The sequence below is a fragment of the Vigna unguiculata genome, chromosome 5 (assembly GCF_004118075.2).
Source record: "Vigna unguiculata cultivar IT97K-499-35 chromosome 5, ASM411807v1, whole genome shotgun sequence".
NCBI lineage: Eukaryota > Viridiplantae > Streptophyta > Magnoliopsida > Fabales > Fabaceae > Vigna > Vigna unguiculata.
The window spans coordinates 37,589,756-37,605,864 of NC_040283.1; the positions used below are offsets into that span (position 1 = coordinate 37,589,756).

The window sequence follows — 16,109 nt, forward strand, 5'->3', positions numbered from 1 at the left end:
CACTTTCTTTCTCTTCTTTTTTTTATTTTTACTATTTATTAAAATTTTGTTATTATTTTTTATTTTTGATTCTATCCTAGCCTAGTTATGGCTTAGAAGATCCGTCGGTGGGCCCTTCTGCCCCCAAAGTTTGGTCCAATTGACCTCTTTTTCCAAGTTGAGGGGACACAGCATTCCCGTGTTTGCTACTTCACAGCTTATTGGGCTACTTTCAGGCCCATCATTTCTCAACCTCTTCTTGTTTGACTGGTCAATGGTAATATAAATTTTATGTATTGTAATACATTTTAATTATATTTCATATCATTTTAGCCCTATCATATATTTTTATAACCTATAAAAGTTTATATGATATTTTTCCCTGTTTGGTTTTAGAGTAAACTCACTTAAAAAAAATCATAAAAACAACTTCTAATTACATTATACTATTAAAGATTATTCTAGTAATGAAACTTTTTAAATAATGGGTTGATTTGATTTCATTCTATACATTATAAAGTCGTTGATGAAAAAAAAAGAGATTAATTTGTATAGCATGGTCACTTCAAACAAGTAAACATTTAATTTGATTTAATTTAATTGATTTAGAGAAAAATGGTATTAAAGATGTATTATAACTGGACAATTTAGTGATTGAAACATGAGGTATATGTAATGGAAAAAAAAAATTTCATACGAAAATAAGAAAAATAAAGTTAAGTCACATAATTATACATAAATGGTTAATTTTTGAAACAACTTAAACTTAAACTCTGTTTTTAAAATTATTCAGCTTTTAAAAATGATCATGCAACAATTTTTATTCATAAATTAAACAAATTATTGTTATTATTTATTTTTCTGGTTCTCGTATTAAAACGTTTCATTTTATAGGTTTTTGTGTTGACTGTGTCCACAAAGTCTTCCTTAAGACGTTTTCTTTGGTTTCCGCTATAATTATACAGATTGGTAACGACTTAAGCACGCAACGACTTGTTACTTGTGGTTGTGGATGAAGAGAATGATATTAAATAAAAGAAATTAAAAAAAGAAAAAAAAAGTGTTATTTTTATGCATCTCAATAATATATATCATGTTAATTTTGAATATTGACTTTCAACAGTGAAAATTCTAATAATTTTGAGTTAATTTAAATTTTATAAATATAATGAGTATAAATTTTATATTAGTCTTATCTTATGCGACTGTGAGATGTTATCTAATTTGTTTGACATTCATAAGATGTTATATATTTAATATGCGTTTAAAATTCGTGCACTTTAATGCTTGTGCAAAATAAACCATTCATGCTGTAAAATAAATAGGCTGTTTAAGTCTTTTTTTTTTTCATATATAAATTTAATTTTTTTTTTACTCCATTGTTTCTACTCAGCATGATTTAAACTTATTTAAGATTTCTAATACAAAGTATAGTTCAAATTATAACTAAGAACTCCATTACGATTTTATATATTTTAATTAACCCCATACCTTAACAAAATCTTTATTTAATTAACAACAAATAATTGGAAAAAAAAAAGTAGACTTTTCAAACGAATTACTTTTACTTTATTTTGTTTTTAGTTGACGGTTGTTTTCTTCACATGCATCCATCAAATTTCTCATTATTATAAACTATTTTGTGATTATTACAAAATCTAAGATAAGATTTGCAATTTGTATTCAATGGGAAGAAACAGTGTGATGTTAATGTTTGAAATCAGTTTTTTTTTTTTTTTTTCATGTACTATGAGGCCCAAACACGCCTCATAAATCATGTGTCATCTCTACGATACATATCGAATATTGATATGCATACAAAACATATATCAGTAAACTTATTACCTAAGTTCCTATTATGTTTAAAAAATAAGAAAAATAATTTATATGATCATTACTTTTTACTTTTTAAATGTTAGATAAATAAATAAATTTTTTTTATTTTGTGTTAACGAACAATGTGTTAATTAAAAGTTTAAAACTGTATCGTATGTCCTATGTTTTCTCAATTATTTAGCTGTATTTCCGTGTGTGTGTGTTTTATCCATGTCTATCCGAGCTTCATAGACTACCAGTGCAAATAGATACTATAAATGTACTGTGAATTGTTGCTTTGTTTCTCACTTTCTCTACCCTTCATAATAACCAAACTATAGTTCATCTTCTCATGTTCATGGATTCTCTTCTCACCATTCTCTTTTCTCTTTTCACTTTCTTCTCCTTCAACCTTGTTCCCTCCTTTGCCTCACCACCATCTTACCAAGACCACTGTGCTTCCACAGTTCCCCACTCCACCCCCACCACCAAACTCAGCAACAATCCTTTCCCTCTTTCTGATCATCACTACGGTTTCTACAAAGGAGGTGATACCATCATTGATGTTGGTGCTTCTTGGAACAGTTTCTCCTTTCACCTCTCAAAAAGGAGCACACGTGCGACTCAAAATCCAAACCTTTTCAAGCTTCAAGGCACCGTGTCTTTTAGAAGCGCCAACACATTCAGTGACGGTTCATACTATGTGGGTCAACGGCGTTACCGTAAAGGTTACGTAAGCTTCAAGCTTGAAGGGTTTTGGCATGAACCTTCAGGGAAGGTCTGCATGGTGGGGATTGGCAGTGGTTACTCCAAAAAAGGTGACTCTCTCAACGTGAATGCTGTTTTTAAGCTCAATGATGTGTTCAATGTAAGCAATATCACTACCTTGGTCAGTGGAAGCTTGGAGAATTTGAGTTCTGAAAAGGGTGATGATAATTCCTTCGAACCCATTTCTGTGTTGATGCTTCCAAATGAAAAATACAATTATACTCTGGATTCTGCAGAAGTTGTCAATGAGTTTTCTGATGGGAGTGATGCTGATGCTGATCAAGGATTAGCATTGAATTTAGATTCATTGAGTTTTTGTAAGTCTCCCATCACTTGGGTGCTCAGAAATCTCCAATTACAGTACTCTCTTGAGTGCCATGATTCTAAGAATTGCAGCATAAGTGGGAGTTCTGGTAAACTTCCACCTCTAATGTCTTTGACAACCATTGGGTGTTCTCAGACTACTAAGAAACATAGATTAAGGGTTCTGGTGGAATTTCAAGATATTAATTATTATCTGATTAACCAGAGTTTTGATCCCAAAACTATGTTAGTAGGGGAAGGATGGTGGGATGAGAAGAACAACATGTTGAGTGTAGTTGCTTGCCATTTCATGGGCAAGTCATCATCCTTGGTTGAAACTCATGTGGGTGATTGCTCAGTAAGACTAAGATTGAGATTCCCCTCAATTTGGTCAATAAAAAACACCAGCACCATAGTGGGCCAAATTTGGAGCAATAAGAGTGCAATTGATTCAGGATATTTCAAGATGGTAACATTTAGGAATGATGACGGTCGTGGGGTGGGAATTCATGGCTTAAAGTACGAGTTTAGCGAGCTAGAAAGGGTTAACAAATCATGTCCAAGGCCAACACATAAGCCTAATGACAAGGGGAAAAGATACCCAGAGGCCTATTCTTATAACATGAGATTTGATATGTCAGTTAAAGAGTCCAAGAAAAGAGTAGCTTGGGGTTATTCAGAACCCATAGCTGTTGATGATGAAATCTCTGAGTTTTCCCAATATACATCTGAATCTTTCATAATCTCAAATGAAGTTCCTGATGGAACCATTGACATCAACAACGGTAGCTTGTTTAACATCAGCTACAAGATAAGCCTCTCCGTGTTGACTCCTTCAGTTAACAAGAATTCTGTGTTTAACTTGTCCTCTGAGAGAGTGAAGATCAATGCAGAAGGAGTTTATGATGCTGGAGCAGGAACCTTGTGTATGGTAGGTTGTCGTGAACTTAACCCAAAAAATGAGACACCAGTGGCTCATTCTACGGACTGTGACATTCTTCTGAATATTCAGTTCCCACCATTGGACTCAAGTGATAGAAGCTACATCAAGGGAAGTATTGAAAGCATGCGCAAAGAATCTGATCCTCTTTACTTCAAGCGTTTAGACATATCAGCAGTTTCATACTACAGGCAAGCAGCAAGGAGAAATCTTTGGAGAATGGACATGGAAGTGATCATGGCTCTGATATCTACAACTCTTGCATGTGTTTTTGTGGGGTTGCAACTCTACAAGGTGAAGAGAGAACCAAATGTGCTCCCCTTCATCTCACTGATTATGATGTCAATTCTCACTTTGGGTCACATGGTACCTCTTGTTCTGAACTTTGAAGCTCTTCTCACTCAAAATCCCAACAACAACAGAAGGTGGATATTTGGAAACAATCCATGGCTTGAAGTGAATGAAGTGAGTGTGAGGCTTGTCACCATGGTGGCTTTCTTGTTGCAATTCAGGCTCCTGTATCTCACATGGTCAGCAAAAAAGAGTGCTGAAAGCAAGATTGCTGAGAGGAACACTGCTTATGTTACATTACTTTTGTATGCAGCAGGGTTTCTTGTTGCATTCTTGTTGAAGTTGAAGAAGAATGGAGACAAGGATTCTGTGTATGTTCCTATGTACAACCAACCTTCATCATGGGAGAACATCAAATCTTATGGTGGTTTTGTTTTGGATGGTTTTCTCTTGCCACAAATCATTCTTAACCTGTTTTCAAACATGAGTGGCAATGTTCTTTCATGCTCCTTTTACTTTGGAACTACTTTTGTGAGATTGTTGCCCCATGCTTATGATCTTTACAGGACTCACACTGATGATCCTCTTGGTAATGGATCATACTACTATGCAGATCCAAGTGAAGACTTTTACTCAACCGCTTGGGATATTGCCATTCCATTGGGAGGGTTTTTCTTTGCTGTTATTATCTTCTTGCAGCAACGTTTTGGTGCTCATTATGTTTTGCCTCAGAGATTCAAAAGGGTGTATCAGAAGGTGCCTGTAGTTACTGATTCAGAAGCAGAAGTAGAGACAACCAACAAGTAAAATGCCCCTATGATCACTCTCAAGAAGTTCTGTTCAATGTTCATGTATTTCAAACTTTTAACTAGTTATGAACTTGTATTGTGTGTAGTTTCTGTAATATTTTGTTCTTGTTTGTTTGTTTGTTTTTGGTAAGTTTGTAACATGACTTGTGCCATTGTACTTATATTTTGAAATTATACGAGTTAAAGTGCTTTTGTTGATTATGGAATTGGTTACTGATGAATCTATGGATCATATTTTAAAAGCATTGGATACTCTGTTTAGGGAAAGTTCATCTTAGTGTAGTGTTATCTGAATGAATGTTGAAGAATACATAAAAAAAATAAAATTATATATATAAATATTTAAGATGCCAGATTCTTGCCTCGTAAGTTTTGAATTTTGGTCATCGTGAAAATTTGTAAACAAATTTATAATGTTGAGTCCACCATTTATGAATTGGTCTTGCTGATAATTATTTGATCGAATGCATATTTATTAGCGAAATGTTTTCATTTCTTTTGTACCAGATACACAATTTGGATAAGGGATAAAAACATGGGAAAAGAAATAAAAAAAAGGTGAAATATACAGTATAGTTAAGATGAAAAAAATAGTTTGTTTTTGATGGATAAAAATAAGAAATAGAAAAAACTGATAAAAGTTCCATCTTTAATCATCCAAAAGAAGTAGAAAAATATGTAAAAAGTTAATTTTTATTATAATAATGAAAATAAATTCAACCATCAAAATACGCAACACTATTTTTTTTCTCAATAATTTTCTTTATTTTTTAAATACTTTATGCAATAGAAAAATAAAAATATTTAGCTCTAAAATATATTATAGCAACATGTGAGCCTTTTTTGGATTAGATTAAAAGTATACTAAGCCAATTTTTTCATTTGAATTTTTGCAAAAATAAAATGATTGTTCTATAAATTGAAATTACACTATGCCTAAATTAAAAAAGATAAAATTTTAAAAAGGTGATAAAGGAGAAGCATAAATTAATTTAAATTTATAAAAAAAAAAAAATCTTATTCTCGTAGAAGATTTACTCAAACAAGTGCAACGACTTGTTCGAAGTCTTTGTGGGGTTGACGTAGAACACTATTCCTTGTCTATATTTCCACAAATAAATATTATATTATATTGTGAAAGAAAACCAATAACATCATCACTTCATTGTCACCTATTGAAATTGCCGGCAACACCTTTGTTTGTCACAAAACATTTGTAACAAAACTTTTCCATCTTATCCACTCATATAAGTTCAAACCTAATCTTAAAAAATAATTTAAAATATAAAGATTATCGTTATTTATGTATTATATTTTAATATTATTACTAGTTAACACAAAATTAGGATTTTTCTAGTATTCTCTATCACATAATATTATTAAATTAAAGTCGATAAGTGGATTATATAATGAATAATGAGCCCTCTAATGAAATATAGAGGTTTAACAAAAAAACAAAACACAGTTAAAGTATGGAATTAAACTTTACAAGAATTCGTATTAATTAATTTTTTTTAGGAAGTAACGGGTTAAAAAAATATACTTGTTTTTTACTCCAAACATGACTAAAGAGAGAGAAAATTATGCTTAAAATAAAAGGATGGATCAATTAATAGTGGTTTAAGAGGGTCTTAGAAAATTCAATGCTTGAGCACAAAAAAGGCACTTATGGTGAGTGAGACAACATATAATGGAATGGTGCGGCATCAAAAAATTAATAATTATAAAAAATGGCCAGCAACTAATTTTTATTAAAAATTATAAAATTACGAGAAAGGTTTTTTCAGAAAAAAATATATATATATATAAGATTCATAAAAAGTTTATAATTTTTAATAAATTTTAGTTAATAAATTACTTAAAATAATTTACATGATTATTATCTATTTCAAGAGATTCATACATCATTAATCTTTTGACAAGAGTTTATAGTTCCACCCAAACTCTCTTTTAAAAGTAGTAAAAATCAAGTGGGAATCTACCCTCTTAAATGAAAATAAATAATCTTCATTGATCATGAATGCTACAATAAGTCTTTCAAAGAAGACTGCCAAAGTGGATCCATTCAAGCCATTATCACCACTTAATACGTTACTTCCAAAGTCCACACTAAGAAACTTCCTAGAACTTTTGTCAAACAAAAAGAAGAAAACTTGGGTGACTTTATATATATATATATATTTTTTTGTTTTGTTTCAAATTTTAGTCTTTTTATTAGGGATAATGATAGAATGCCCCTTTTTTTACCCCCAAAGTTACCCGCCTACGTGGCACTTAATATTTTAATAATTTTTAAGGAAATGGGACCAGAAACGCGTGAGAGAAGTTGCAGTGAATTGTGAGGTTGTGATACACGCGCAAGAGAGGAAAAAGGAAAAGTTAGAAAAACAGAACTTTCACTTGCGGTTTAAACTAAAGGCGAGAGTGCGGCGAGAGTGCGGCTTGAGTGCGGCGAGAGTGCGGCGAGAGTGCGGATTGTTGCCATAGCTTCGTGCGTCGAATTGGAAGCCCTACTTTGAAGTGTTCTTGTTCTGCAAATCAAAGGGTGCTCTGGTATGTTTTACTATCCGATTACAAACCCCTATTTTTATGATGTTCTTCCCCAAATGAGACCACTATTTTTGTGATGTTTTTCCGGAAATGAAACCCCATTATCGTATTTTCTTGTTCGATGATTGAAATGGCATTTTGATGAGTTGTTCCCCAAATTGTTCCTCAACTTAACAAAATCTATTTTTTTGCAGGTTGTAAGTTTAATGAATATCACATTTTTTGGTGGATATGACACTCCACATTCAACTCCGATGACATTGACAAACACATTCTCAGCTTTGTGGTTGTTGTTTGTGAATGACATTTGATGTTTTTTGCAATGAGCAACAAAACCAGAATTGTGTAATTCGTGCAGGATTTGCCTATATTGGATTCAATATGTTTGTTGTTCATCAACATTTTTTTAAAAACCAACTTTTTGAGTTCGATAATCAAGTGTCCTTTTGTTAGTCCATAAGTGCCTTTTTACGTTTTACGTTTTGTACACACAGTACTGCAACTGCTTTTAAACTGTATAATTACGTGAAATATGGTTTGGACATAATCCAAAGGCCGTCCAAATAATTCCATCACCATCAATCATCAGCAAAAAACTTCAATAAGTATTTGAAATTGAAGATTGAATTAAAAATAAAGTTTTCTGGTTCGAGATTTAAGTGTCCTCTTGTGACTCCATAAGTGCCTTTTTACGTTGTAATTTTTGTACAGGAAGTACTGCAACTGTTTTTCTAGTCTATCATTACATAATGATAAATTTGTACACAATCCAAAGGCCATACAAGTATTTCCATCACCATCAATCATCATAAAACTTCATTAAGTATTTCAAATTGAACATTGAATTAAAAATAAAGTTTTCTGGTTGGAGATTTAAGTGTCCTTGTCTGATTCCATAAGTGCCTTTCTACGTTTCCGTTTTTGTACACCCAGCACTGCAACTGGTTTAAAACTGTATAATATCGTGAAATATGGTTTGGACATAATCCAAAGGCTGTCAAAATAATTCCATCACCATCAATCATCAACAAACAACTTCAATAAGTATTTTAAATTTAACATTGAATTAAAAATAAAGTTTTCTGGTTGGAGATTTAGGTGTCCTTTCTTGACTCCATAAGTGCCTTTTTACGTTGTAGTTTTTGTACAGGAAGTACTGCAACTATTTTTCTAGTCTATCATTACATAATTTTTGTTTTGGACACAATCCAAAGGCCATATAAATATCTCCATCACCATCAACCATCACCATAAAACTTCTTTAAGTATTTGAAATTTAACATTGAATTAAAAATAAAGTTTTCTGATTGGAGATTTAAGTGTCCTTTTCTGACTTCATAAGTGCCTTTTTACGTTGTAGTTTCTGTACAGGAAGTACTGCAACTGTTTTTCTAGTCTATCATTACATAATTTGTGTTTTGGACACAATCCAAAGGCCATATAAATATCTCCATCACCATCAACCATCACCATAAAACTTCTTTAAGTATTTGACATTTAACATTGAATTAAAAATAAAGTTTACAGGTTGGAGATTTAAGTGTCCTTTCTTGATTCCATAAGTGTCTTTTTACGTTGTAGTTTTTGTACAGGAAGTACTGCAACTGTTTTTCTAGTCTATCATTACATAATTTGTGTTTTGGACACAATCCAAAGGCCATACAAATATCTCCATCACCATCAACCATCACCATAAAACTTCTTTAAGTATTTGAAATTTAACATTGAATTAAAAATAAAGTTTTCTGGTTGGAGATTTAAGTGTCCTTTTCTGACTCCATAAGTGCCTTTTTACGTTGTAGTTTCTGTACAGGAAGTACTGCAACTGTTTTTCTAGTCTATCATTACATAATTTGTGTTTTGGACACAATCCAAAGGCCATATAAATATCTCCATCACCATCAACCATCACCATAAAACTTCTTTAAGTATTTGAAATTTAACATTGAATTAAAAATAAAGTTTTCTGGTTGGAGATTTAAGTGTCCTTTTCTGACTCCATAAGTGCCTTTTTACGTTGTAGTTTCTGTACAGCAAGTACTGCAACTGTTTTTCTAGTTTATCATTACATAATTTGTGTTTTGGACACAATCCAAAGGCCATACAAATATCTCCATCACCATCAACCATCACCATAAAACTTCTTTAAGTATTTGAAATTTAACATTGAATTAAAAATAAAGTTTTCTTGTTAGAGATTTAAGTGTCCTTTCCTGACTCCATAAGTGCCTTTTTACGTTGTAGTTTCTGTACAGGAAGTACTGCAACTGTTTTTCTAGTCTATCATTACATAATTTGTGTTTTGGACACAATCCAAAGGCCATATAAATATCTCCATCACCATCAACCATCACCATAAAACTTCTTTAAGTATTTGAAATTTAACATTGAATTAAAAATAAAGTTTTATGGTTGGAGATTTAAGTGTCCTTTCCTGACTCCATAAGTGCCTTTTTACGTTGTAGTTTTTGTACAAGAACTACTGCAACTATTTTTCTAGTCTATCATTACATAATTTGTGTTTTAGACACAATCCAAAGGCCATATAAATATCTCCATCACCATCAACCATCACCATAAAACTTCTTTAAGTGTTTGAAATTTAACATTGAATTAAAAATAAAGTTTTCTTGTTAGAGATTTAAGTGTCCTTTCCTGACTCCATAAGTGCCTTTTTACGTTGTAGTTTCTGTACAGGAAGTACTGCAACTGTTTTTCTAGTCTATCATTACATAATTTGTGTTTTGGACACAATCCAAAGGCCATATAAATATCTCCATCACCATCAACCATCACCATAAAACTTCTTTAAGTATTTCAAATTGAAGATTGAATTAAAAATAAAGTTTTCTGGTTGGAGATTTAAGTGTCCTTTTCTGACTCCATAAGTGCCTTTTTACGTTGTAGTTTTTGTACACGAACTACTGCAACTGTTTTTCTAGTCTATCATTACGTAATTTGTGTTTTTGTACAGGCTGTACTGGAAGTTTACTAATACAATCGAAAATAGCACAATTGCCTTCCCAAATTAAAGTATATTGATGTTTATATTACCATGTCATCATGAATGTATCTGTCAATGTACAAACTACATATTAACTCGAACAAATGATTAAACAATATATACAATTGTGGCAACATAATTGACTTTGTCTACCTCAATCTAACTATCCCTATGTAAAATTGTCTCAAAAATCTTGTGATGGAATTATAATTTCTACATTCACAGTAGCTATTTCTTCAACAGCAGATCGTAGTGCTGAATAACTTCATCGCGAAGGACATTATCTTCATTTAAAATCCAATCACACACGAATTTCTGCCTAATTAATTGCAGCTCCTCCTAAAAACAACATCAACACAATGTTACCAACTGTAATCTTCAAAGAAAAACAATAAATAATAAAACATATTATAACGGTCAACTTACAATAGTGTAGTCAGGCAGGGCTTTGCCATTAAATTGACTAACACCATCCCACATCTCTATGAATTTCAATACTAGGACCCCACAGTCATGACTGCGAAATGAAATACAACACAATATTCAGACATCATTAAGCAGTGCTAAATTACACTCATTGAACACACAAAATGTTAGAAGTTACCCATTAGGTTGAATTGGAGTGTCCACACACTGCACTTCAAAAGATGGCTTCTTGTCCGATTCACAATTTAATAACATACCCAAAACACTTACTCGTTCCTGTTCTAAAACTTTATCTTTCCTACTCTTTCCAGCCATGATTTATCAACAACCTATAAAAATTTAATAATAATACAATAAGGAATCACAACAAAACAAATTCAACAAAAAATACACTTCACAAATCAAGGAATCATAAATTACTTCACAAATACAACAACCTGTTATGACGGGAATCAAAAATAAACTTCACATGTCCAATTGGAGAAATTACTTCATATGGCTAATTACTTCATATGACGGGAATCAACAATCCAACAAAGGCATCATCAACAAATTGTCATATTACAAAAGAATATAACACCAAATCAACTAATTTAAATTTTGAACTTCGGAACAAATACTTGGACAACCTCACAGACGAAATGAACACAGTGCATTATAGGGTATTTCCACTTCAGAACACCTTCATGTGTGCAAGGGACATATGGATCATCCCAACCCTGACAAAACCATCAATATTAACAATGGACGAGTAGATAAACCAAAAGAACCCTATACGCACATTTTGGGGTTTCACTGCAGTTATCAATTCTAATGGCAAAATGGCACAACATGCTAAGTAAAAAAAAACCACATTAAATCTTCGAAAAGGGGTTTTCCACGATAACCTATCGAAGAAATCTTCGTTCTGTCAATGACCTTAATCAACCAACAAATACGCCAACAAGAGAGCGCCCAACCAATGAATCGAACGGTACCCACCACTTTTCGCGGAAGCTGCCGCCTCCAACAACCCAAACCACTCTCCACACCTCCGCTATCCGCTTCCACTGTGACCCACAACACCAACCTTTATGGAACAATAGCTTTTTTGGGAAGACAAAGCCTTGCGATTGAAATGCCTTTCTGCGTCTCTGCTCGAAGAAGAAAGTTGAGGAGAAGAAGAAAGTTGACGGGAAGAAGAAAGTTGAGGGGAAGAAACAAGGGAAAATAGAATGCCCAATGTGTTTTTTTAAAAAGTTTGTCCAATCAAAGCGCGTGCACTTCACACTAACTTTCCCAAACCGCTGTCTCCATTTCCCGTCTGCTTAAAAAATATTAAAATATTAACTGCCACGTAGGCGGGTAACTTTGGGGGTCAAAAAAACGGGGTATTGTATCATTATCCTTTTATTAGAACAGTAATTCTTGCTACTGAACAATTTTTTTTTACAGTTTATAGTGTATAATGGTCAAGGCTGGTTTTACATGGTTATAGAGTGTTCTTTGATTTAGAACCAAAAGAACAACCGAACTAATTAAGGAACAATTTATCTTGTTACATGTAACACAACACAAAACGAAACGAAATTTCTGTTTTGTTCCTCTACCTTTGATCATGTTCATGGATTCTCTTGTTTTCACTCTTTTCTTTCTTCTTACCATGTCTTCCTTAAACCATGTCTTCTCCTTTGCTTCACTCCCATCATACAAAGACCACTGTGGTTCCATAGTTCCAGAGTCAACTGCCACTGAACTCACCCGAAACTCTTTCCCTTTCGATGATCATAACACAGGTTACTTCACAGGAGGTGATGGCATCATCGATGGTGGAACATCCTCGTACCAATACTTGACCCTACAACCACTTAACGTGCGTGCCACCGAGTTCTCTGACTTGTTCAAAGTTGAAGCCTCTGTATCACTCGCCTCCGTCATAACTTACCATGTAGGGAACTTCAGTTATGGTGACAGATTAAGGCATGGGGGTCAACATCGCTACCATAGAAGGCATGTAAGCTTCAAGCTTGAAGGGTTCTGGTCTGAGTCTTCAGGGAAGGTTTGCATGGTAGGGACTGGGAGTGGTTATTCCAAGGAAGGTAAGCATCTTAATCTGGATGTTGTGTTTAACCTTGATCATGTGTTCAATGTAAGCACTATCACCAGCTTGGTTAGTGGAAGTTTGGTGAGCTTGAGTTCTCAAAACGATGAGAGCTACTTTGAACCCATTTCTGTGCTCATGTTTCCAAAAGGGAATTACAGTTATACCTTGGATTCCACAGAAGTTGCCAAGGAATTCTCTTCAGGGATTGATGCTTCTGCAAAGGGTGATTTTTCATTTAACTCCTTGAGTTTTTGCTCATTTCCCCTTTCAAGGGAAATTAGAGGGCTTCAATTAGAGTTCTCTCCTGAGTGCAATTCTTCAAAGAACTGCACTCCTTTAAGTGAGAGTTCTGGTCAAGTGCCATCTCTAATGTCTTTGAAAGGGATTGAGTGTTCTCTTGCTAACAACAAATACAGGCTGCGAGTTATGGTGAGGTTTTTGAATACCAGTGATTATTGGGTTGGCAAAATTTTCAACCCCAAAACTACGTTGGTAGGGGAAGGATGGTGGGATGAGAAGAAACGCATGCTGTGTGTAGTGGCTTGTAAAATCATGGCCAAGGCACCATCCATGGCTGGTTCTCAAGTGGGTGATTGCTCAACAAGACTAAGCTTGAGATTCCCCTCAACTTGGTCAATCAAGAGCACTAGCACCATAGTTGGCCAAATTTGGACTAACAAGAGTGCTCAAGATACAAGTTATTTCAAGAAGATAGCATTTAACAATGGAGAGAATGGTAGGCTGGGAATTTTTCAAGCTACATATGAATATAGCCAACTGGAAAAAGTAAAGAAGTCGTGCCCAACACAGAAGCCTGTGAAGAACAAGGGGAACAGATATCCAAATGTCTATTCTTCTGACTTGAGATTTGACATGGCAGTTAGTGAGTCCAACAAAAGAGTAGCATGGGGTTATTCATCCCCCTTTTCTGTTGGTGATGATGTCTCTTCCTGGGGTAACAGTATCTCAAACTCCACGGTTCATGAGGTAAAACTCAATAGTACTGGTGGCCTGTTTAATATTAGCTACAAAATCTCACTATGGTTTAATTCAACCAATGTCTCCAAGTCCCTGCTTAATGAGTCCTCTTTGTCCGTGATGATTTCTGCTGAAGGAGTTTATGATGCTGGAGCAGGAACCTTGTGTATGGTAGGTTGTCGTGGTCTTATCTCAAACTCTCTCATACCAATAGCTCATTCTATGGATTGTGACATTGTAGTGAAGTTTCAGTTACCACCATTGGATGCAAAAAATGGAATCTTCATCAAGGGAAGCATTGAAAGCACACGGAAAAATTCAGATCCTCTTTACTTCAAACCTTTGGAGTTATCTTCAGCTGCATTCTACACTGAAGCAGCTGAAAAGGTAGTTTGGAGAATGGATATGGAGACCATCATGGTTCTGATATCTACCACTCTAGCATGTGTTTTTGTGGGATTGCAGATATACCATGTGAAGAAACACACAAATGTGCTTCCTTTGCTCTCACTTGTTATGATGGCAATGCTTACTTTAGGCCACATGGTACCCCTTGTTCTGAACTTTGAAGCACTTCTTGCTCAAAATCCTAGCAACAAGAACTTTGTGTTTGGAACTGTTGGGTGGCTTGAAGTGAATGAAATAGCTGTGAGGCTAATCACCATGGCAGCTTTCTTGTTGCAATTCCGACTCCTTCAACTAACTTGGTCATCAAGAAAGAGTGATGAAAGCAATAAAGGCCTCTGGATTGCAGAGAGGAAAGCTGGTTATGTCACTCTACCCTTGTACGCTTCTGGCTTATTGATTGCATTGCTGTTGAAGTCTAAGAACCAACACTGGGAGAACTTGAAATCTTATGGTGGTTTGGTGCTGGATGGCTTTCTCTTGCCACAAATCATTCTTAATTTGTTCTCTAACATGAGGGAGAATGTTCTTTCATGTTCTTTTTACTTTGGAACTACTTTTGTGAGGCTGTTGCCACATGCCTATGATCTTTACAGGGCTCATAACTATGGTCAACTAGATAATGGATCATACATATATGCAAATCCAAGTGCAGATTTTTACTCCACTTCTTGGGACATTGCCATTCCATTGGGAGGTATTGCTTTTGCTATCATTATCTTCTTGCAGCAACGTTTTGGTGCTCACTGTGTTCTGCCTCAGAAACTCAAAGGGTCTCAGGTTTATGAAAAGGTGCCTGTGGTTGCTGAATCAGAAGTTGAAGTAGAGACCACCATCTTGTAAAAAATATGCACTTTTTGACACCCAAATGAAAATGGTCTAATCGTGAGGAATCAAGATTAAGCCATTCATACTTCCATATATTTTATCTATCAAAATGTGCTATAGCAATATATATACATATATATATATATATATATATATATATATATATATATAGTGTATGCAAAATAAATTTTGTTACAGTAAAGGGCTTGCCATGTGTCTGATTAATCGAAGTCTTGTGTGCTGAGAAACTTAAATCAAAAACACAGTTTTTAAGTAGGTGAAGACTTTGATCATATTGATTCTGTAGATAATGTTTTTCAGATTATGGAAAATTTGATTCCTAAGACTTTATCAAAGTATGCCTGAATATTTGTAGCTTCAAAATGGGTGATTTAGTTTTTAGGAATTTGTTAGTTATATTTCTAATGTTAAGGATGTTATTGAAGTAAGGACATCGATCTTGTTTTTTCTGATTAGACTTAAGGATGTTATTATCTAATTTGTTAAGGTTTGAAATATTTGAATTTTCTATTACATTTGGTATTCTGTTAAAATAAGTTTTCTGCTTAAAAACCAACAATTTTTTAAAGTCAAACCAAACAAAAGTTAAAAGATTTTGAATGTACAAAAAGCCAAGCTTGTCATAAAAGAATGAAAAACACATCAATATGAACGTGAGAAAGAGACACATTGAAACTAAATGTAGCGAGAAAAATTTGTAAAGATTCCACCAACTCAAGGACAAAATGGTTCGATATTTACCAAAAAAGAACATTAAAAACAAAAAAAAATAAAATTACTTAGTAGTAATTGAATTTAAACAAAGAAAATTCTCTTTTTCGTCGTATCCAGTGTCAGGTTTTTTCACTGTTTGAGGTGAAACTTGTTTAATGGAACTTTTGTCACTTAACTTTTTAGTTATTTATAAAA

At 33.8% G+C, this 16,109-nt stretch overlaps 2 protein-coding genes across 2 annotated transcripts; both read left to right on the forward strand.

Annotated features, from left to right (window-relative positions):
• Positions 1–1,956: 1,956 nt before the first annotated feature.
• On the forward strand, positions 1,957–5,111 carry LOC114182992. The gene has a single exon (XM_028069806.1). It carries the CDS (start codon positions 2,147–2,149, stop codon positions 4,901–4,903), a length of 2,757 nt encoding a protein of 918 aa, XP_027925607.1. The 5' UTR covers positions 1,957–2,146; the 3' UTR covers positions 4,904–5,111.
• A 7,416-nt stretch (positions 5,112–12,527) lies between these two features.
• LOC114184684 lies at positions 12,528–15,194 on the forward strand. Its single transcript, XM_028071998.1, has one exon. The coding sequence runs from the start codon at positions 12,528–12,530 to the stop codon at positions 15,192–15,194; it is 2,667 nt and encodes an 888-aa protein (XP_027927799.1).
• Positions 15,195–16,109: the final 915 nt, after the last annotated feature.